The 22,169-nt window shown below is 44.3% G+C and overlaps 2 protein-coding genes and 1 non-coding gene across 6 annotated transcripts; 1 reads left to right on the plus strand and 2 right to left on the minus strand.

Annotated features, from left to right (window-relative positions):
* Nucleotides 1-239: 239 nt before the first annotated feature.
* Nucleotides 240-14,906, minus strand: LOC149303949 (poly [ADP-ribose] polymerase 2-like). Of its 2 annotated transcripts, XM_089480012.1 has the most exons (19): nucleotides 14,787-14,906; nucleotides 12,393-12,558; nucleotides 12,187-12,308; nucleotides 11,048-11,260; nucleotides 10,188-10,319; nucleotides 9,586-9,656; nucleotides 8,428-8,478; nucleotides 7,874-7,970; nucleotides 6,775-6,850; nucleotides 6,589-6,691; nucleotides 6,337-6,496; nucleotides 5,698-5,836; nucleotides 4,358-4,421; nucleotides 3,665-3,799; nucleotides 3,310-3,443; nucleotides 3,107-3,206; nucleotides 2,458-2,556; nucleotides 1,991-2,115; nucleotides 240-773 (listed from the first exon to the last, which is right to left on the minus strand). In XM_089480012.1, the coding sequence occupies exons 2-19, from the start codon at nucleotides 12,542-12,544 to the stop codon at nucleotides 614-616; spliced, it is 2,133 nt and encodes a 710-aa protein (XP_089336138.1). In that variant the 5' UTR covers nucleotides 12,545-12,558; nucleotides 14,787-14,906; the 3' UTR covers nucleotides 240-613. The 2 variants fall into 2 exon arrangements, with proteins under 2 accessions (XP_089336138.1, XP_089336139.1); XM_089480013.1 differs by lacking the exons at nucleotides 11,048-11,260; nucleotides 12,187-12,308; nucleotides 12,393-12,558; nucleotides 14,787-14,906 and adding an exon at nucleotides 10,751-10,883 and having other exon boundaries at nucleotides 241-773.
* Nucleotides 14,907-15,279: 373 nt separating this feature from the next.
* Nucleotides 15,280-15,606, plus strand: LOC149303950 (Nuclear RNase P). Its single transcript, XR_016272029.1, has one exon.
* Nucleotides 15,607-16,186: 580 nt separating this feature from the next.
* On the minus strand, nucleotides 16,187-22,169 carry LOC149303951 (perforin-1-like). 3 transcript variants are annotated; one of them, XM_089481020.1, is made up of 3 exons: nucleotides 22,088-22,169; nucleotides 19,725-20,353; nucleotides 16,187-17,992 (listed from the first exon to the last, which is right to left on the minus strand). In XM_089481020.1, exons 2-3 carry the CDS (start codon nucleotides 20,294-20,296, stop codon nucleotides 16,828-16,830), a joined length of 1,737 nt encoding a protein of 578 aa, XP_089337146.1. In that variant the 5' UTR covers nucleotides 20,297-20,353; nucleotides 22,088-22,169; the 3' UTR covers nucleotides 16,187-16,827. The 3 variants fall into 3 exon arrangements, with proteins under 3 accessions (XP_089337146.1, XP_089337145.1, XP_089337144.1); XM_089481019.1 differs by lacking the exon at nucleotides 22,088-22,169 and adding an exon at nucleotides 21,854-21,931 and having other exon boundaries at nucleotides 19,767-20,353; XM_089481018.1 differs by lacking the exon at nucleotides 22,088-22,169 and adding an exon at nucleotides 21,854-21,931.

Consider the following 22,169-nt stretch of genomic DNA (forward strand, 5'->3'; position numbering starts at 1 on the left):
AGGGGAGATGTGAAGACACTCAAAATTGTCCCAATAAACTCCAGGCTTTTTAGAAATGTTCATCTTTTTTCAGACATAACCTACTATTCAGACTTGTGACAAATCCATTTTAACCGTTCCCGCGAGGTCACTAGAAGGAAGATGGAATTAAAATTTCAGTCTGAAGAACATACCTGATACCTACCTCTTTTCCCTGTCAACATAGCAAATATAGGATAATAAAATATGTACAGCCACTGGCACATACCAGACTGAAGGCAGAAGCATTTACTTCACATTTATTGGAAAATAGTGATGTTAGCCATTTTACATTTCTTTACCAAGGCAACTATAGTTCCAATGGAAGCAAGTAAAACGGAGAGATTGGGCACCTTCACTGGTTAAGTTCACCAGGCCTTGTCACTATAAACACAACACAGTGGCCATCACTGTGAACGAGTATTAACCGCAGCTCCCTTAAGAGTCAGCTTGTCAGTTTAAGTTAAATATCACAAATCGTTCCTCAACTGCGGTCTTGAAGGGATTGAATTTCATCTTGAAGGCACTTGAAATGTTTTTTAAATAGGTGTCAATGTTCATTTGACACACTTGCAGTAGCTGTTCATTTTGCGTTTCACCAGAGCTGGGTAAAGTTGAAGTGCACCTTGAGGAGATACTTCATACGCACCTGTCGTGGATCATAGACAATGAACTCATTATAGTTCAGAGTGTAGCCATGAAGGTTCAATACTCCAGTTTCTATAGCAGGTCCTAAGGGCACCACAGCACCATGCCTATCACCCAAAAAACACAAGGACAACTGGGATGAGTCACACACAGCCATTGTTTTCCCTGTCTTAGACCCTTAAGGGGGTTGCCAATTAAGCACACCTTTCTCAATGCAAGCTTTTTCTACTTTCTCTCCTTTATCTTACTAACAGGTTAAGAAATGTGTAACAAAAGAAACAAGGCATTTTTAACTTAGATGTTAACCTTTGGAAAGCAAGCATGTAGTAGTTTTGAGTGTTGGACTAGGACTCTAGGAAAGAATAGTTTGAATTCATCAGCTATAAAAACATGCCGTGGGATATTGTTGAAGTCCTGCTCTCTCAGTCGTAAAGGAGAGCAGTGGCAAACCTTGGGGAAAAATTTCCAAGAAAACTAGGATAGGGAGACCATAAGTCTGAGTGGACTTCAGGTCAGGTAACAATGTGAAGTTTTGAAGTCAAATGTATTTTTGTCACAGAGACATATGGCCTTTCTTCTCTTAAGTGGGTATGGTACATATCTAGGGGGCAATGATTACACTTGAAATACATAAAGGGAAGCCATTCTATTCACAGCTGCACAGCTCCAGACACATTCCACACAATATGCAAGGAAAGTAGCATTCTGCCTTAATATGCCTGACTTACCATAACTGATGGTACTCTTGATAGGTTGGGATGGGCATTTAAAATACCTCTTGTTTGTTTCACTTCTGGCCCTGATTTTGAGATTATCACTTACTGTCTCCTCTCCCAATCTAGCTATGGCCCTTGTCGCACGAGCAAAATTTGAAGTTATCCTTGAGTCAGTCTGAAGGCAATGAAGGGGCAATCATGGGGTTTCAATCAGGAGCCATCTTAACACAATTGGGGGTCATTCCAAGGTTAGGTAAATCCTCTTTTTCCCCGAATTTACCTAACCCTGGAATTACCCTCTGATTGTGTTTAGGATGGCTCCTGACTGCATTTGGCGTCGTGTGATAAAAAAACCTGAAACTTTACATGACCCTGGAATGACCCTGGAATGATCCCCAATTGTGTTTAAGATGGCTCCTGATTGCATTTAGCATTGTGTGATAAACAAACTTGAAACCCCATGATTGCCCCTACATTGCCTTCACACTGACCTTGGGATAATTTCAAATTTTGCTTGTGTGATAAGGGCCTATGATGCCTTAAGCGCTAGAAACTTGGTAATTTCAATCAGGTCAGCTTCCCTCATATCTCCCCAAACCAAAACTCACAGTGTGATGCTGCTGTCTGGAGATGGGGCTAGCTTTCCAAGGCCTTTGGTACTATGTTTTCCAGCCAGTAATTTTTCTGCTTCAGGATTTGCCTCTAGCAGTTCATTGCACTCACCCAAAGCCACCTGCAAGAAAGCAAAAGCCTAAGTACCAATTCAGGGGTTACGTATTTCATTCAGTGTTCAAAACAGTGCAGAGAACATGTAATGGGCATTGTTCAGGAGTGTTGTAATTTTGTATTCCTGCATTGCAGGAGACTAGTTGGCCCTTGCAGCCCCTTATGATTAGTCCCTTAACATGTAATCCAATTTAAAGTGCAAATGGTAGGGGGGACCTCCTAGTTCAGCAACACCAGGTTCCACTTGATTTAGACTATCCATCCACACACAGACAGTGCCTTCTTGGCCCTTGTCAGTGTATCCCACAGAGCTCTGTTAATTCAACTCCCAAAGGGACATAGGTCTCACCTCCGAAAGCAACAGCAGGCCAGTGTCTTTTTCACGGGTTGCAAAGCAGTAATTGGCACTCTTAGAGGACATGTCTGCGAAATAGATCCCTTTTCCAAACTTGGCGATGGAGAGAAAGAAGAAAATATATATATTAGAGCACAGTGCAGCTTGAATATATGTAGAAGTGAGTATATGTAGAACTGTCCATGCCCCTACTCATAGATAAAGGTAAATTATTATTTTATCATTACTAGAGAGAAGACAGGTAAATTATCATTATTATCATCATTATTTTGCCCTCTATATCCATAAAGCTCAGGGTTTCATACAATAAAATCAATTCTAAACTATTCAAACAGCAAAAACAAAATAAACAGACTAAAAATATATTACACACCTTGACAAACTGAAACACAATTTAAAATCATGCACATATTCAGACAAATGGAATCAATTAAACCCCAAAAGATTTAGTAAAAAGTAATGATTTTGCTTGGTGCTAGAATGACACCAGCATTGGTGCCAATCAGGTCTTTAAAGGGCAGGAATTCCACAACTGGGATGCCAAAGCAAAGAAGGCCCTCTTCCCACCTCCTCTGCCAGCCTAGTGCCCACACTGGTGGGACACAGAGAAGGGCCACTCCAGAAGACTTCTAATCAGACTCACCATGTAGCCAGTGACGGGTGCTTCTGGCGGTGCCACACGCAATCCCTGACTCAGAATCCCTGCCCAGTTGCCCAAGCGAGATCCATGCCATAGCAGCATCCTGCAAATGAAAGTAATCAGATAAAAGCATCAGTTTAGAGCACATCTCTGGCTCTGGTTTCTCTCTGAGTTCTGTTCAACTTAGCTCCACTCCTTCCACTCACCGGTTGGGTAGGTCAGAACGGAAGGCAGAGTCAGAACAGGCACTCGCCTTATTTAGCACAAAGACTTCCATCAGAGTCATCGTGTAATCTTTGTGGGTAGGGGCATGGGTGGAGGACAGGTAGCGCTCTAGTACCTGTGCCAGAGAAATGGAAAGAAAGAGAAGGAGCTCTCTTAAAACTTAAGTCAGAAGTCAGCTGGAGGAGGAGAGCCTTTGGCCCCAGAATCCCTGTCCAACATGGCCACTTTTAAGCAACCATGGGAGTTGTAATCCAAAATATCTGGCAAATTGAAGGTTTCCCTCATCCCAGGCTAAGCACTATCATTCCCTCCCATAGCTCCATCCCGAATGTTCACCTGGAAGTCAGGACTATCCCTCTCCAAGGGCTGGAGTTCACAATTCAATCCACGGTAGCTCCGGTCCAGTGGGTGTTCTTGATCCAGCTGCTCTGACCGCAATGCTTTGATACCGATCCGGATCTCGCTCAGGGCCTTGAAAAGCAGGAAACCAAAAGGGAGCACCAGGCACAAACACACAGATTTGCTCCTCAAACTAACGAATTTTTATGTCCTATTTGCCCAATTTGACTCTACCACCTGCCCCTCACCTATCCATCCACCCTCCATCTGTCCTCCAACTAGGGTGAACATGATAAACAGAGTCAGAACTGGGGAAAGTTATGCGGATGATTACAATCCCACACTCAACCAGCCTGGACAATCAATGACTATGCTGACTGGAAAACTGGCAGCTTTAAACTATTGCTCCTAAGGCCATGCATTTCCAATTTAATACAACAGAAATCACAACCCCACAAATCTTGGAATAAGAGCTTAGAAGGCTTGAGACCATCAGATTTAAAAAATACTGCGAATTCCTAACCAGCAATGTCATTTTCCAGTTGGAGCCTAGCAACAGCACTAGTATATTGGTTTCCCATTTGATGATGAAGCCATTTCTTATCTTGATTTTGGAACCTGTGCTATCCAAATATTCAGGTCGTCCAATTTTCTGGTTCTGGCTGTGCTGTTTCATTTCAGTATCCTTACCTCCAGCAACTGTAGTTTCTCTTTTAGTTCATCTTCTGTGTGTATCAGTGGAGGAGTTTTCAGTCTGTAAAGGAAGGAGGTGGTGAAAAGGGGGACTAAGGAAAGATCACAGGACTGAATGGATGTGGGCACACTTTCCCTTTCATTTAAGACAGGGGTGAGCAAAATGCCCTCTAGAGAGGGGAACATTTTCACAACATTTTGGAGCCCCCTTCCTCCATTTTAGATGCAGAAAAGCTTTATTTTTTTAGAAACTAGATGTACAGTTTTGAAAAAAAGGCCTCTCTTGTGGCTAAAATGGCTTGGGGAAGTACAAATGTTGCAAAATGCCCTCCATAGCTCCTAAAGGGCATTGGGGAGCAAAAAGAATTTGAGGGTTTTTTGTGGGGAATAGGGAGTATCCCCCCAAAATCTCTTGGGGGCTACTCTCCCTAGACTCCCAAGGTTGCCTACCCTGATTCAACATCTCATTTGGAGCCCTTTTCTGAGTGTCCCAACTTCTGGAGGTCAGAATCTGGTGACTGGAAACAGGTCCTTTTTGGGTGATAGCACCTACCAGTTTATGTAACTCTACCCCTAAACATGAAAGCCTTGCACCAGCTTTGTTGTTATTTAGGTATCAGGCAAAGTAGCTGACACTTTGTTGTGACCTCATATCTGCCATTTCTATACCTGCATCTTATTTTTTTTTAAAAAAAATAATCTCCTTGTGTTATTATTTTTATTTTGTGCTTAATTTTATTTTTATATTAATCACTTAACACCCACCTACTTCTCAGAGAACTACTGATAACAAACAAATTCAGCAATATTAGAAAACCCCCTCAAGCTCCAAATGTATACATCATGTCAGCAGTTAAAGAAAGAAAGATACACCCAGTAGCTACTAAAACTCATATTACTGTAAATCACTTCGCAAGAAACATCAGGACAGAAACTTTGGAAATAATATAATATATTGTGTAATAGAGAGGGGGGGACAGCCACTTCTTCCCACAAAATATGGACTAATCAATGTTGCATCCATCTTGGTTGGGTAAAGATAGGCAAAGTGTCTTTTATAATAACTGATTTCGGAAGTAAGTTGGATGACCAAGATTCTACATCATGATATACATTTTACGACTTTACAAATCCATAGCTAAGTTGCAGAAATGCAACAATAACATTACTGAATTGCACAGATGTGCATCTGTTCCAATGCACAATGAGCATTCTGTTGCACTCTGGCACTCCCTGGACAGTGTCTGGATGCGCATTAGGAGTGCCCTGATGTGCACCAGTGTCGATTACACATTGGGGTTATGGCACATCAGTCATTCCAGTTTGGCAGCACTAACCCAAAATCATGGGGAATCCGGGTGTAGAATTCATTGCAAGCCTCCAGCAAAGTCTGGCCAGTCTGCTTCCGTTTGAGGCATGCCTCCACCTTCTGCAGGGACTGGTACCCTGCCCGGATCTGTTCAGCAGTTAGCTTTCCTGGAGTAGAGATGGGAGAGAGGTACTGGGTTGAAGGCAGCAGGGTGGATGGGTTTACAATCTCACAAGAGGGCATATTTGTGAAATTTGTACCTAGACACTTTCTTGAACTATATGCTTACTTGGAAAAGCACAAAGCCCAGTTTCTGGTTACCGAGACAAGGAGCAGCGATCTAAACAGAAGCCTTTGGCCTGACCCCAAATTGACATTTATATATCTAGCTGTGCTCAAGAATCCCAGCACCTCCATCCAATATATACAGCCAGCAACAGTGATGTTAACCCTTTATTTCAGAAATGAAATTAAATCTGAAATCCAAAACATTTCTGGTCCTAATCATTATGGATAAGGGAAACTTAACTTGCATGTTGCAAGCCATCCTGAGCCTCATTATTGAGAAAATAACACCACAGCCACCACCACTAAGGGTGGCAGGATGTGCCATAGGTTGGAATTGACTTGACAGCATATAACAGCAAGAAGTTGGGGCCCTTTTTACCTAAAGGAGCCTTCCTGGTGTCGTATTTCATCTCCATCACCATCTCCTCCATGGTACGGATGTTACATATCAGCTGCACCAAGGCTTGCACCCGTGGCTCCAGCAGTGACACTGGCTTGGGACACGAGCTGGTTTTCTGTGGGGCAGCTTCCTCTTCAACCTAGCAGGCATATAAAACAAGAAATTATGAGGCAAAACATCCCTTTGACCAGTAAGGTTCCCCCACCACCACTTCCCACCCCAATGTCTCACTGCATCATTGGCTTCATAGTCCAGGTGAAGGAGATCATATTTCCCTGAAACCTTCTGGAAGTTGCAACGCTTGGCCCACTCGTTCTTGGTTTTGTCCAGGAATCTAAGTGAAAAAGATGGAAGAAATCAAGAAATGGAGACACTGGATGGGTTGAGGAAATTTTCCTAACTTTTGGTTTGACTCACTTTTTGGTGAAGATGTCTTTGGCTTTCGCTAGGTCCCCAGCACAACTCACAAGTGAGTGTTGACCTGGCTTACCAACTAGGAGAACAGGAAAGAAAGAGACAAGAAAGAGAAAATTGACAAATGAACAAATAAATGGGCAAAAGTTCAGAACAGCCATAGCAATGTGGGATGATATGGGAAAGGACTCATGTTTCAAATCTAATCAGAGAACCCAGAAACTCTGTTTGGAAGGAATAAGATTTAGACCCAAAGAATATAAGACCTGCACTGTCATATTAGGCCAGTTCAATATTCTGTCTTTGAAAATGGCCAGCCATCAATGTGAAAATTTCAAGCAAGGCATGAAAGCAATGGGTGTGTGGGGTGTCTTCAAGTTACCTGATGACTTATGGTGACCCTATGAATTTCATAGATTTTTTTTAGTCAAGGAATACTCAGGTTTTGTCAGTTCCTTCCTCTAAAATATAGCCTACAGCACCTGATATTCATTGGTAGTGTCCCATCCAAGCACTAACCAGAGCTTATCCTCCTTAACTTCCCAGATTAGATGGAATCCGGTGTTTTTCGGGGATAACTCATGTTGTTCCCATAATTTGTTAACAAAGCTGCATCTACACTGCAGATTTAATGCAGTTTGACACTGTTTTAACAGCCATGGATCAGTGCTATGAAATACTGAGATTTGTAGTTTTGTGAGATATTGAGCCTTCTCTGTCAAGGAGCTATAAATCCCAAGATTCCACAGTATAGAGCCATGACAGTTAACATGGTGTCAAAGTGCATTAATTCTGCAATGTAGATGCAGTCCCAGAAATAATAACCCTAAACTTCAAAATGATACTCACATTAAGCCCTTGGTAGAAATCTCCACTAAGATTTCATCTGTTTCTTTTCCTCCTAAAAATTACCTCTACTCATGGCCACCATAGCAACATCTGAAAATGAACACCACTATTCTGAGTCAGAGGACATGACTCCAAGGACAGCTCAGGCCTTGCTCTTTCTTTTTGAAAAGAAAAACAAAATGTGCTCCCATTCCCTCGCCTGTAAACTCTCTATTCTTATCTCTCAGAAACCAAGTTCTCGATTCTGGCTCACCTCGTCCCCAGCGCATCCAAACGCTGTAGTTCCGTACTCCGTCATCCTCCAACAGCTGGATGAGGTAGTATTTGTTGTTGTTGAACTGGACATTTGTCTGGGAGAAGCCAAGGAGATAAGAAGCAGGAGTCAGAAATGTTTTCATCTCTGGCTGCTGCTACAAAAATGAAACAATGCAATTTGACACTGCTTTAAATGTCATGCCTCCAACCTATGGAATCCTGGAATTTTACTTTATTGTGGCACCAGAGCTCTCTAACAGTTGGTATCACAACAAACTATAAATCCCAGAATCCCAGAAGTCTTGAGCCATGGCAGTTAAAAGTGGTATCAAACTGCATTAATTCTGCAGTGGAGATGCAAGCTCTGCTATTTCAAAGCAAGCACATTCTGATATCTTCCTCTCAAGAAGCTAAAGAAAGGCTCTGAGGAACCAACTCTAACCCCTTTAACAGAATCCTCCCATGAGAGTTAATGCATGCAGACCTACTACGCTCCAATATAACCATCCCAGTGGCCCCAGGGTTGGAGAAAAGTAGGTACAGCTTGCTCACCTGATTTAACATCACATCGTAAACGTCGTCCCCTTCACAATAAACATGAGCCTTTTGCAGGTAGGGAGAATGGATGAAAACAGAGAAAGATGAAGAGCAAATGGGTTGTTTCCTCAGCAAAGGTACAGTATGAGGAAATGGAACTAACAAAGCTGCTTCCCTGAAGAGGCCAACTTTGGCCTAGGGCAGTGGTTATCAAACAGTGGGGTGGGACCCCTGAGAGAGAGTTGCTCAAGGGGGGTGCAAGACCTTGAGGATCTGATCCCTCCCCCTCTTTCCAAGCTTTATGAGTAAAAATTTCACATGCATTGAGTCAAATACTGACTTGACTAAAATAAAACTGTTCTCATTTGAACAATGCTATTTCCTTACAAAATGTTAAAATATGACTATACATGAATATGCAAATGAAAATACGCACATTACATAAGGAAAATATTTTTATTCATATACCAACAAACAAAAACAGCTTCATTTATATACCGCTTCATACTGAACCAACAGTGTCTAAGTAGTTTACAACTGTAAGCTATACTACATTTGAGTGGGGGAGCAACATCCGCACGTAGATGTAAAGGGGGTCCCCAAGGGTAAAATGTATGAGTACCACTGGCCCTGGGTCTCTCAGCTACTGATCCCTAGCACCAACTGCTTCGGTAATGAGGTATGGGTTTCCGCTTGTGGGTTTCATGTTGTGTCTTGCTAGGTAGTGCTGCTAGACTAAATACTGATGTGGACTGTCTGACTGTTCTGATTCCAAAATGTCAATTCTTACATTCCTGGTGTGTTTTTGCATTAATGCTTGCATGGAGTGGACAACTGCACTAGCCCCTCAGAATATCTTGGAGGGACACATTCCCCTACTGCTACTCCTTCTGCCAAAGAAAGTCACAAAAATTGCCCCCAATACCCTCTAGGGTGGCATGGGGAGTTTCACTATGGTTTTCAGCCACTCTCCTGGCCAATTTAGGCCCACAAGAGGCCACTTTAAGAACAGAAAGCGAGTAGAAGTAATTTCCTGCTTGTATGTATGTATGTGTGTGTATGTATGTATGTATGTATATGCCTTTCACAATCTTAAAATGGTCCAGGGGCCCCAAAATTGTGGCAAAAAAGGTTTTTTACATTTGCCAAATGCTGTGTTAGGAGGTGCCTTACCTTCCCCAGCTTGGCTGTGCATTCTGGATCCACAGGGGCTTTTCCCTTCACTATCAGTGTCTTCACAGTTTCTAAGGGAGAAATAAGGAGGGAAGCACATAGCTTCCCCATCATACTTGACAAACATGGAACTTAGCATGAAAATACATTTAGTCAGCACCTGAAGAATCTCTGCCTTTCTAAAACCAACCAGGTTTCAAATTCTATCAGTCAAATTTACATGCTTGAAAATACACAGGACAGTTGTATACACTCAGGGAGTAATGACTGCATGAGAAGTACTGTTTTGTATTTTCTGTTTCTAGTATAAACTAGTGCTTCTCAAGCTATCTGATGTAGCAGACTGGTAATTGTTTTCCCCAAAATATGACAGCATCCAGTACCATATTTGTGCCTCATGACTATCATATTCACATTGCTCCTTGGAAACATACTGCGGATTGGCACATGATGGCTCACGGACCAGTATTAGTCCATGGACCATTACCCTGAGGAACACTAGTATAAACCACCATCAACAATTTGCCTACATCCCAAGGCCAGTCTGGCAAGGGACTGGAGTCATGGAACAATGCAATAAGACCCATTTCCTTGGTCATTACCTCTGCTATCCCCCTCGCCTTGAGATGGTGGAGCATTCACTTTGCTCCGAGCCTTCTTAGCAGGAATAGGGCTTGCAGCATTCAAGGCACTGCTGTTCTGCTGGGAAGCTTCTTCCTCAACCTCTGCAGCATCTGAAGACAAAGTGAAAAACCAATTTGTAAGCCTCGCTGTGGTTCTGTTTTGAGCAAAGAGCAGGGTGTAAGAGCTGTGAATAAATTCACAAATAAATGAAATCCTCATCATCACCATTATTATTACTCGCACAATTATACCTCAGTAAATGGAGTAGATCTGTTCCTGAGGCAGACAGAGCATGGAAAGAACAGGGAAAGTTTCCTTCACCAGGAAAGGAGCAAGTCAACATGTCTGGCAAACTTTTTACTCAAAGCTAACAATATGCATATGTGAAAGGAAACAACCAGGTCAGGTAAACATTATGTAAGTAAATAAGGACACCACTTAAACTCTTCAAAAATGCACCCAGACATGACTTTTGTTTCACCACCCTTCACTGGTTTCTATTTTATTATGATTTGTATCACTCTTCTTGATTTATACTTGCTTTGAAATGGGAGCAGCTGGTGAGACAAGCTCATTGCCTCTTCCATTTTTTCTGTTTTGCTGTTCATGCATGCTTGGTAAGGGATCTGCTGCAACCCAACACTGGAAGCTCTCCTTCACAATCCTTTCAATGCTGATGTGGCTAAAAATATCCAGTTATACAGAGGAGAAGGAAGAAAAGGTAGAGGAGCTGGACTTTGTGAAAAGTAGCTTCATTGTCAGAGGTTTCATTAACTGAAGTACACCAGTATTACTACTGTTACAACTACTACACAATGTAAATCCTGGCCTTTCCTACCTGACTCCCTACGTTCCATTTGACGCTCAAACGCAGTTCGGGTGTTTATCTGCATCATGCGGGTCGTGTCAAGCTTGTAGTGTGTTCTGCCAACTGTCACTTCCACTGTGGGTTCCCTGTGACCATTTCTGGCGGCCTGCAAAGCCAGGCAGGTGTCTGCAGGATATGCAAACCAGCTGCCTTCTTGGTCTCCTTGCCATTGCCAGACAAAGTCTGCAGAAGAGAGGAATGAGATGAGGCTCTCTTTTCACAAAAGAATAATCCAAGATCTCAGGGAATCCTGGTTTATCATGAATGAACTGAGTGATGATGCCAGAATTGTAAACCAGGGTTAATCCTAGTTTGTTGGGCCTGGTTGTGATGATGCTCTAAACAAAGGTTTCCTTGTGCTAGTGGAAAAAGTCAGTGTAGGAACAAATCCAATATAGCCATAGGGTCACTCATGACAAGCTCCAAATTTCCTAGAATCTTGGCTTATCATTTAGTACAAGCGCTGTCTGGAATTTACAACTGCAGTTACAAACGCATAATGCAAAGTCACACATCTGTAAGTGACTGATATCCACGATCCCTACATATTCAACAATGTAAGGAATATGCAGGGATTGTAAAAGTCCCCCAATCCTGACTTACTGGATAGCACTGCAACAGGAGTCTGTTCTCTTGAAGACTGGGATGCAGCAAACTGATGTTTCACTGTGAGCAGCCATTGTGAGCAAGTGATTTCTGGTGTGACAGAAGCATAATCCCTGTTGCAATTCCTTCTTACACTGGAGATCTCTTGTGGAGATAGGGTTGGAAATATCAATCTCCTGCATCCCAAATGACAGAAGAACAGACCCCTGTTGCTCACAGTGGGCTGCTGCCCACTAAGTCAGGACTGGGAGGTGTCAGGCCAGGAGACACTACTTAGCTACACAACTAAGGTACTTACATATTGAAACAATGCATATAGCATTAAAGCCATAGTCTCTCTCACATACACAGTCTAACTGAACCACAGAATTACAGCAAGAATAAAATGAGAAGAGAATCTCATGTGTTCCCCTGAGGTTGCTCCTCTGTCTGTATGGTGGGATATATTTATTTATTTATTCTATAGTGTGCCTTTAAATAATAAAACCAAAATAACAGCGCACAGGAATCCTGATCCCGGACAGCTGCAGCCACACAGGTTTCCTCTCTGGTCTGTTTATCCTGCCGCACCATCTTGCGCAAATCGACACAGGACTCTCCAATGTCTACGGACAGCTTCCCAGCCCTGTGGGAAAGACCGACGACCACATGAGAGCCCTTACCAAGCTGCACTTGCCACGTCAACAAGAGGAGACTCCCAACAACTCACCTGGCCGCCTGGCTCAGAGCCTCGCTCTCCCCAGGTGGGAACTGCTGCCATGTGTTGCCTCCGGTCTCCCATTCCCAGCGCAGCTCCAGTTCAGCCCCTGAGGCACTGGGCTCTCCATTCTGGGCCTCGGGGGCTTTTCGTTTCTGTCCCATTCTGGAGGTGGAGACTGTGTGCACACAAAATGTTGAAAAGTCATTTCACGATACCCCAAACAGCCACAACAACCCCACCACCACCAAGTTAAGACCAGCTGTTTCTCTATGCTCTCAATTGCCTCCTCCTTCCATATATAATATATATTATTTTATTTATTTCAAGGATTTATATCCTGCTTTTCCCCCACAAAGGGATTCAAAGTGGGTTCTTTCTTCCTGACCAATAAATGACAACAGCAGGGGATCCTCCTAGGACTTAACTACTGCTGGACAGTGGGAGGATTTACAATGGCACATAGTGGTTTAATGCTGGACTATGACTCTAGGGACCAGGGTTCGATTCCCGGCTTGGCTATGTAACCCACAGGGTGACCTTGGGCAAGTCACATGCACTCAGCCCAGGGGAAAGCAATGGCAAACTTCCTCCGAACAAATCTTGCCAAAACCCCCCATGATAGCTTTGGTTTAGAGTCACCACAAGTCAGAAATTACTCAAATGCACACAACAAAAAATGTGGAGCTACACACAGATTTGGGATCTTGGCCAGAGTTTGTTTTTCAATCATCTATACACACATGCACTTATTTATTTATATTTATATAGGCACACAAATATATAAATATACTTTAATTGGTGTTGTTGTTAATTGTAATCAAGTTAGTTTCAACTTAGGGGAATAATATAAATGAGAAACTTCAAAATACCGTTTTAGCAGCGATGCTCAGGCAGAGTCATGGCTACTTTGATTGAGTCAATCTACCTCTAATACAATCTACCTCTGTGTTTGTGTGTGTGCGTGTGTATACACATATACAAATATAAGCATATGTGTGTGATACATACATACATACATACATGAGAAGGTGTGTATGTATAGGTATATTGTTGTTGTTGTGTGCCTAAAAGTTGTTCCCAACAGGGTTTTCTTGGCGAGATTTGTTCGGAGGAGGATTGCCTTTGGTTTCCCTTGAGGCTGAGAAAGTGTGACTTGCCAAAGGTCACCCAGTCAGTTTCATGACTGAATTGTGAATTGAACCCTGGTCTCCAGAGTCATAGTCCAACACTCAAACCACTGTGTCACGCTGGCTCTCCAGTATTGGCATGTGGGGTCACCATAAATCAACAGGCGACTTGAAGGCACATACACACAGAGATGAGACTGAGAACATCATACTTGGACAGAGCATGAGAAGACAATAATGCTTGGTAAGGTAGAAGGTAATAGGAAAAGAGGGAGACTGCATTCCAGGTCGACAGAATCCATCAAGGAAGCTACTGCCCTGAGTCTGCAAAACCTGAGCAGGGATGTTGATGATGGGTGACTTGGAGGTCTCTCGTCTATAGGGTCACCATAAGCCAAAGTCAATATGACAGCAGTTAACACCAATAATACAGACACATGCTCACATTTACAGAATCTAGATCTGCCTTTTGGGGATGGAGGAGTTTTACTCATGGAATTTAGGGAGGAAACCTTCCCCTGCTATCCATACACCAAAGCTCACGCCTGTTGTTATGAGGCTATACTCAGAGAGACCCCTCTCTCCGAAGGAGGTAGACACTCAGATCATGGAAGCACAGATCCACACCCAGCCATAACTTTAATTACAATCTTTCAGCCTAACTTTGGAAGAAAGGTGTGGTTCTGTGTTCTTTTGGGGGGTTGGGAAGAGATCACTGTGATCAACAAATCCAGTGGTATGCATCGCTCCTGGGATCCACCTTCTGTCACTCAAAACAGGATATTTTGGTGCAAAGGCATGGTCTGGACCCTTCCATTTCTCTTTGCCCCCCATCCCTATTCCTTTCCCCTTGTTTCATCTAAAAACACCCTTAGTCCTTTGCAAACAAGGCCCTGCCTCCTTTTAGCCACTTCTTGTAACAACTGATTTCAACCATCAAATAATAATTTGCAAACAAATTTGCAAATAATTAATAATAATAATAATAATAATAATAATAATTTATAATAATTTGTAAATTTGCAAATAAAATTGCAAAATAAATTATCTATCTTTGCAAAACGAAGCCTCAGAGCAACAATTGATTTTGCCCCACCGAATAATAATTTGCAAATTAATTATTACAGTTTTTGGTGGTGCAAATCAATGGCACCAATTAGCAAATTATTTTTTGGTGGTGCAAAATCAATAGCTGCTCATTGTTATACAATAACTTGCAAACAATTGCTCTGCACCCCCTTCGACCCCCTCCTCCATTCACTTTTGCAACCCTTACTTGTTGTTGTTGTTGCTGCTGCTGCTGCTGCTGCTGCTGCTCCACTCCTTTTTGCAGCCTCGTCTCTGCACCCAAACCCTGCAAACGCCGCCTAGTTCCTGCTTCCCTGCGCGCGCGCGCGCGCGCGCTCCCGGGAACGTTCCAAAGGCCAGCGAGCCCCGCCTCTATTTGCATATTCCTTATTTGCATAGGAAGGGGAGCGGTCTTCTGAAGGGACGAAAATTTGAATACCACGCGTTGATAGGCTAAAAGGGAGGAGAGATGCAAATTAGAAGCAGTGCACTATGGGCTCAACCTTCCCAGGTGCCTATTTGGCTTGTTTTTCTCCCCAATTTTTTTCTACTTTTCTACGTTTAAATATTTTAATAGCTATGTTTTGAAAAAGGAAAGGCAAAATGTGTGTCATTGTATCCCATTTTATAGTCACCATAACCTTAAGAAAGAGAAGATTTGAAGCTATATATAAGGACTGAGGTGCTGCGCTTCTGACTATGCTGGGAGGAAGCTCTCCGCTGAGGTCACTCGCTGGGTGCGTGGTCACCCTCAATGGCTACCTCTGGGAAGGTCTGAGAGAAGGGCCAAGTGTCGCTCTAGCAGGGCGCCATCTGAGGAAGGTGGGTGAGTTCCCAGCAATCTGGGTCCTCCTGTAAAGCCCCAGATCGAGGCAGGAGAAGCGGGCTGGAGGGCTGCCCTCCTCCCTGCGGATGCCTCCGTGGCTTACTTGGGGTTTGGGAATGACTCACGGCCAGCGACGCTGAGTACAATGGGAAGAGGTGAGGCAGGCGCCTCATAACCCAATTCAGACTAGTCTCCACCCAGCATTTTATACTAGGAGGTTGCCCTTGTCATCCTCTGAGGCTGAGAGAGTGTGACTTGGCCAAGTTGTTGTGTGCCTTCAGGTCTTTTTTTGGCTTATGGCGGCTCTAAAGCAACCCTATCATAGGGTTTCCTTGGCAAGGTTTGTTCAGAGGAGGTTTGCCACTGCCTTCCCCTGAGGCTGAGAGGATGTGACTCGACCAAATAACGGAGAGCGCTTTAACTGCCCTGGCTCAATGCGAGGACATCCTGGGCATTGTAGTGTTATGAGACATTTAGCCTTCTCTGCCAGAGAGCACTGGTGCCACAATAAACTCCCGTTCCCAAGATTCCCTAACACTGAGCCAGGGCAGTTAAAACGGTCTCAAGCTGGAATACTTCTGCAGTGTGCTTTGGATTTCAGTTTGCAGCATCTGAGGAAAGCTGAGGACAAGGGGAGAAAGGGAGAGGAGAAGAGAGAAAGCAGCTGAAAAAGTGGGATTAATCAGGACTGACCCTTCCAAACCAGGACAGATCTCAATTGAGCCTGCAGACTGTGCTTTTCTAGCCCTGGGCTAGTTAGACCAACTTCACACATTCATAAGAATCCAATTCAAACACTTCTGGTTTTAAAAGTGAGGCTTAACAGATTTATTTGGTAGGTTTAGGTCTTAACAGCCAGAGATTGTTATCATTATTCATTTCTTCATTTATTTAAATCAATTAAAAGACTCATTGCCATATATAAAACGGTATCTCGAAGCAGTTGCCACCCTCGGACCAACCTGGATCCTATTATTGTGGCTATGAATGCATTCTGCACCCTAGAAATAAGGCCGTTTAAGTGCTCTAACTCACTCTTATGGAGTCCTGGGATTTGCAGTTTTACAAGGTCTTTAGCCTTCTCTGCCAAAACTACAAATCCCAGCATTCTGTAGGGTGGAGCCATGGTAGTTTATCTGCTGATACTTGGCTTTCTTTGGATTTGATCTACTCCTGTCAAAGAGCATTATTTCTACAGTACAGGTCAGTGGTTCCTAAACTTCTGTCCTCCAGATGTTTTGGGCTTCACATCCCAGAATTGCAGACTTTTGGCCACATTGGCTGGGGCTTCTTGGATCTGAAGTCCGAAACACCTGAAGGACTAAAGTTTGGGAGTCACTGGTGTAGATGCACCCTACATTTTCTCCATGGCTCTACCCACGGCCCTTGCTAGGTCATGCCCCAGTCTTTGTTTGGATCTTGTCTACTCCTGCAGTTGGTAGTCTGCCTTAAACATACGGGACAAGGATAAAGCACGGATCGGGGAACTGGTATTGCTGAAATATGATGTCGGGAGCCGTAAGGGAACATAGTCATAGCAGCTGGGGCCTCCCAAGGTGCGGCCGCACTCCAACAAGTAAGAAAATTCAATGCGCCCATGAGAGGAGTAGCAGGTGAACCAGACAGGACCTCCTCCGGCCACCAAACTGCCGCGACATTTCTGCAAGAGGTCGTCACGCCAGACGTCTTTGTCCCAGAGTTCCACCGTAAAAGGATCGTAGCCGTGCAGCATGACGACCCCAAAATCTAGGGTTTCGGACCAATTGGGGTGGTTATTGTTCCCAATGACCCTGGTTTGCCTTTCTTGATCCTGGAAGAAAACCTTGACATAGGCATCGGTGGCAGTGAAATGGTCACCCCAAAGGTTGGAGCCGCTGGAAATGGTGAAGCTGAGTCGTGCCCGTCCCCGTTCCCAGGCGCAACACATGTCATTGACAACAGCATCGGCGTGGCATGTACATGTGCAGCTATTGTCTGAGCTCTGGGTACTCCAGGGTGGGCAGTTTTGTGGGCAATCTCTCCTAAGGGCCCTCTGGATGATATGACCCATGATGGCTCGCTTCAGCAAATTCCTCCTTGGGTCTGTTTGTTTCAACAAGGTGTGGAGGGGGAGTAAGGAGAAGGAGACCAGGCCAGGCTTTACTTTGACCGTCTTCATCCATTCCAAAAAGAGCTGGACCTCTCCATTTTGTGAGAACAGCATCTCTACCCGCTGGTCTCCTCCCACCACCTCCGTGATCTGACCGGTGTAGATGTCGTAAAAATTCCCTTGGCCATTGGTCCCCCAGAGCTCTTGGCACTTGGAATTGAGGGAACTGGATCCTAATAGCCATTCGTGTCCCAAACTAGCCTCCCACTTCAAGCAGTCCTTGACCCTGGAAATGGTTAAACCCGCCAAGGCCATGGTGCAAGTCCGCACTGCGTGAAGGTGTCGCACTCGCCCACCCAGCTGTACGTGGCTGATGTAGTGGGTGCCATAGATGTTGATAAAGTGCTGGTATTCTTCAAGGTTGTATGTCCTTGGCAGCCTGTCGACGGCATGGGAGAAGTGCTGGGCCAACAGTGAGGGACTCTGCAAAAGTCTTAGCCTGCCAGGAGAAAGAGAAAGTTAAAAGCAAAGTACAGTCTCTGTCACTCTAGGCTAGTGTTTCCCAAACTTTGGTCCTCCAGGTGTTTTGGACTTCAGTTCCCAGAAGCCCCAGCCAGCTTGGATAACAGTCAGGGATTCTGGGAGCTGACGTCCAAAACACCTGAGGGACCAAAGTTAACCACTGTAGTCTAAGCCTATCTACACCCTGTGGTTATACAGGGTCCATGCCTAGGGTTGCCATATTCCAGTCCTTCATGTTCAGGTATCTAAAGTGCATATTATGCAAAGTATTGTAATTATTAATTTACATTCTGATTATGCAAATTCAACACATTATTCATTGCACTTTTTCTAACATATTTCAACCTCAGTCCCTGTACTCTCTTTTGCTTTCTTTTCTCCTAGCTAGTGTGAAGAGAGGGAGGCTTTGAAGCAGCTGCAGAGAGTAAAGGGAATCCCTTTATTCTCTTGAAAGCCAAGTTCCACTGTGTTGCCTTAAGGGCTGTACGGACTGCAGCCATTCATTTTTGCCCCACATGGAGGCCGCACCAACCTTAAAGGAGGCATAAAAAGAACCCGCTTCCAGTGGGTTCTTTCTGGGACACGCCCAGGGTGCCCTTGCACACACCGATGACGTATGTGTGGCGCAGTACTGTTCGGAGGCTGTGCCATGTGTACATCATCATGGCGGCCCCTGTGTGGACAACAGAGAGCCATGATGCTGCTGGGGGTGTGCAGTGGGGCTTGGGAGCATGCAGACATGCCTCATTCCTGATCCCTAAAATCAGCCCCATGGTGGCGCTTTTTGGCTCATCTGTATCGGGCCTTAAACTCAACAATCACCACATTACACATGGCCATCTCTGCTTGCCTCCTTCCCTTTTCTACCTTCTGGGCCTGTCAGGGGAAGAATGGAGGGAATGGAAGAATATGGTGGAAATGCTACCAGAGCCTGTAGGGTGGGATGAGGCTCCTGCCAGTCTTATTGCATGGTTTCCTGTTTCATTGCCACTGCGATATTTTAACTTACCCATCAGCCAGTGATGAAGGAGAAATCCGGGATTGACTGCTTCAAGTGGCCTAGCTGGCCGAAACATATTTTAGTCCCTTCAGTCTGGGATTTTCCAGTCTTTCCAGGACAAATGGCAACCCTGTCCATGGCATTTTCACTGCCATGAGTTCTTCCTGGAGAATCTTAGGATTTATAGATTTATAGTTTTGTGAGGCACTTGGACTTCTCTGTTAGAGACCTCTAGTTCAATTCTTCGGGGTTCCCAGATAAGAGGAACTGAGAATTAAACCAAGGTATCCTGGTACCTAGTATAGGGGAGTAGACTAGAGCTCTCTATTAAAGAGTCCTAAGTATTTCCAACAACAAATTGCAGGTCCCAGGCATTAAGGTAGTACCAAACTAATATAACAGTGTAATTATACTGCAAACTATGTGGCAAAATTGCCTCCATGCCCTGTAGGGCAGTAAAATAAGTTTTCAGTTGTGGGAGGTTTGCAGCAGGAGAATGCAACACTCCAAGGTCCTCTGAGGTGCGTCAATGCAGCCCCTAATCTTCCCAGACAATTGCCCACCCCTGCTTCATAACCTCACTTGTTTTAGTAGCACCTGGTCTGTTGCCCAAGAAAGCATGGGACTCTCTGTGAATGAGAGAGTCTTCCTTCCTCTTCAGCTCAGTGGATTCTCTGCTCATGGCCCTCAGGGTGCCACTAATGCTCACCTATAGAATTTGCAGGAGATTTCTTGCTTCACAAAGGTGTACCTGTCTTGGAGAGATTTGCCATGTGCATAGAGTGTCATGCGAGACCGAGATCCAGCAAAGGCCACCTGGGCCTTGGAGAGCCCTAGTGCTACCTGCCAGTCATTTTTTGCCTCCTTGGGCAACCCCAGTTCGATTTCCCAGTCGTTGTTCACATCCCTGGCCACTGCGTGGGCTACATCCACATCTGAGTTCTCCACGGAGCTGCTCACTTGCCGATGGCAATCGCCGTGTGCCCGCCAGTCCACGCCAGCCAGAGGGAGTCTCTGGAGCTGCCCAGCCATCAGAGGGTTTTGGCACAGAGTGCATGTCCCATTAACTCCCTGCCACTGGCTGGTGTCCACCACGTATGCCCCTTTCCTGGCCAGAGTAGTGATGTCCACTCCTTCACCAATGAAGTTATGGCCAGGAACAAAGGGGGCTGGCTTTCTGCAGATGAATCTGTTGAACATCTGGCAGTGACCTGTAGCTACTGGCTGGAGAAGGGACACAAAAAAGAGGACAGAATCTAATAAGAGGTGGTGTTTGGACATGACTGTTCTTCTGGGATCCCTCGCCCCACGGGGGGAAATGTTGGCTTCTATATCACCCTGGGAAGAAGAAAAAATAGAGAGGGGTTGGTTAGATATTGGTATCCATATACATCTGATTTTATTTCCCAAGGAGCCTGGAAAACAGTAGAGGCTGGTGGGGCCACTCTCCTTGGGACAACAAATCCAACCTTGGGTTTAACTCAGAACTTTCAAAGAATTATCCAAGATGCTGAACTGGCCCAAAAGGTTCTTGTACCTTGGAGAGGGCCCCAATTATTTCATTGTCCTGGGTTTGAGGGAGATGCATAGTGGTTTGAGTGTTGGACTGCAACTGGAGACCATGAAATGCACTGGATGACCATGGGCAAATCACATGCTCCCTCAGGGGAAGGAAATGGCAAACATCCTCTGAACAACTCCTCCTAAGAACATGATAGGGTTGCCTTAAGTCAGAAATGAGTTGAAGGCACACAACAACAAACCTGCATCAGCCATACCACAATAATCAATTGTAAGGAATATAGGACGTTGCTCTTTTTCCTGCATTTCAATTGCTGAAGCCTCCACTTCTTTCCTTCTTGAGTATGTGGTTTATTAATTTTGGGAAATACTCATAAAAATGAAGTGAACTGACCTTTTCCCCTTTAACACCAACCAAATTCAACAGGTGTAGCTCCTAGTGTAGAAAGGATCATGTTGTACCTGCTTGTTGCGTAGGTGTTAAAGATGCAGAGCCCCATGGGAGGGGATGGGGTGGCAACTCTTTTTCAGCAATAACATGGTTGGATACACAAGTATTTAAACTAGGGTTTCCAGAATGAAAACTTGGGACAGGTCCTGTCCCTTTAAAGTTTAGAAGAGGATATTTGTGTAGAAGAGGGAATTTGAACCAGTGTTGCTTGTTACTTCGTTGCATGAAAAGAAACATCTGTTGAAGTTCCCTCTGTAGTGGTTTGAACATTGGAGTATAACTGGAGAACAGGGTTTGAATCCCCACTTGGCCGTTAAATCCACTAGGTGACCCTGGACAGGTCACACTCTCTCAGCCTCAGAGGATGGCAATGTCAAGCCCCCTCTAAACAAACATTGCCATGAAAATCCTATGATATAGATTTGCATTAGGGTTGTTATACATTGAAAACAACTCGACGGCACACAACAACAATAAACATAACCATTAAAGTGTACAGGCGCCTTTTCCATTTGTCACTCTGGCAAACTTAATTCAAACCCAGGTCTTGAAGAGTTAAACATCAAATTGGTCAGTCTGGTTTTTCCCATATTCAGATTTTTTAAAATCTCACGTTCTGTCCATTCCAGATAGGAACACAAATGTGACTTTGGCTCAGTACTTGGGAAACAAAGGGAGATAAAATGCTCCGCCATCCCTGCTCTCACAACAATAGAGGGCTTCTAGAAAAAGAAAAGTCATTCTTCTACTGAGCAATTGCTGTGAACAATTTGCAGCTAAACTCAGAGGGGTCAGGGAAGAATGAAAAGCAGAACAAATCGTGCTGTCGCCCATATACATGCATACATACATACATACATACATACATAATCTCTAGACACTATGATTTTCATGGCTCTGCCACTCTGCTGTTTTTGGCTCCGCTCATTTCCAGATTGCACCATTCCCTCTCTCTTCTGCTTGAACAACAATTGTCCTTATAATCTCACATTTCCCAACACTGTCTGTTTTCTGAATCCCTCCCTCCCTTGCTGACCTACTTTCCTCCTTGGCTTTTCTGAACCAGGTTTGTGAACATATGGAGGGGACTTTCAACTCACCGACTCCTTCCTTCAATAGATAAGGCCATTTCCAATGACAAGCTCAGCAAATGTGGTTTCTCTGCCTTCCTCTTGTTTGTCT

The sequence above is a fragment of the Sceloporus occidentalis genome, unplaced genomic scaffold, assembly GCF_023333645.1.
Source record: "Sceloporus occidentalis isolate IW3139 unplaced genomic scaffold, rSceOcc1.0.p SCAF_14, whole genome shotgun sequence".
NCBI lineage: Eukaryota > Metazoa > Chordata > Lepidosauria > Squamata > Phrynosomatidae > Sceloporus > Sceloporus occidentalis.

Coding starts and splice junctions, on each gene's coding strand:
- LOC149303951 (XM_089481018.1), bottom strand. CDS start 21,931: ATGGTGCAATCTGGAAATGAGCGGAGCCAAAAACAGCAGAGTGGCAGA. Junction 20,354..21,853: donor TCATAGTGTCTAGAGATTAT/GTATGTATGTAT, acceptor TCTTCTTCCCAG/GGTGATATAGAAGCCAACAT. Junction 17,993..19,724: donor ATCTCCTGCAAATTCTATAG/GTGAGCATTAGT, acceptor TTCTCCTGGCAG/GCTAAGACTTTTGCAGAGTC.
- LOC149303949 (XM_089480012.1), bottom strand. CDS start 12,544: ATGGGACAGAAACGAAAAGCCCCCGAGGCCCAGAATGGAGAGCCCAGT. Junction 11,261..12,186: donor TGTCCGGGATCAGGATTCCT/GTGCGCTGTTAT, acceptor TCTCTTCTGCAG/ACTTTGTCTGGCAATGGCAA. Junction 9,657..10,187: donor AGGCGAGGGGGATAGCAGAG/GTAATGACCAAG, acceptor TTTCTCCCTTAG/AAACTGTGAAGACACTGATA.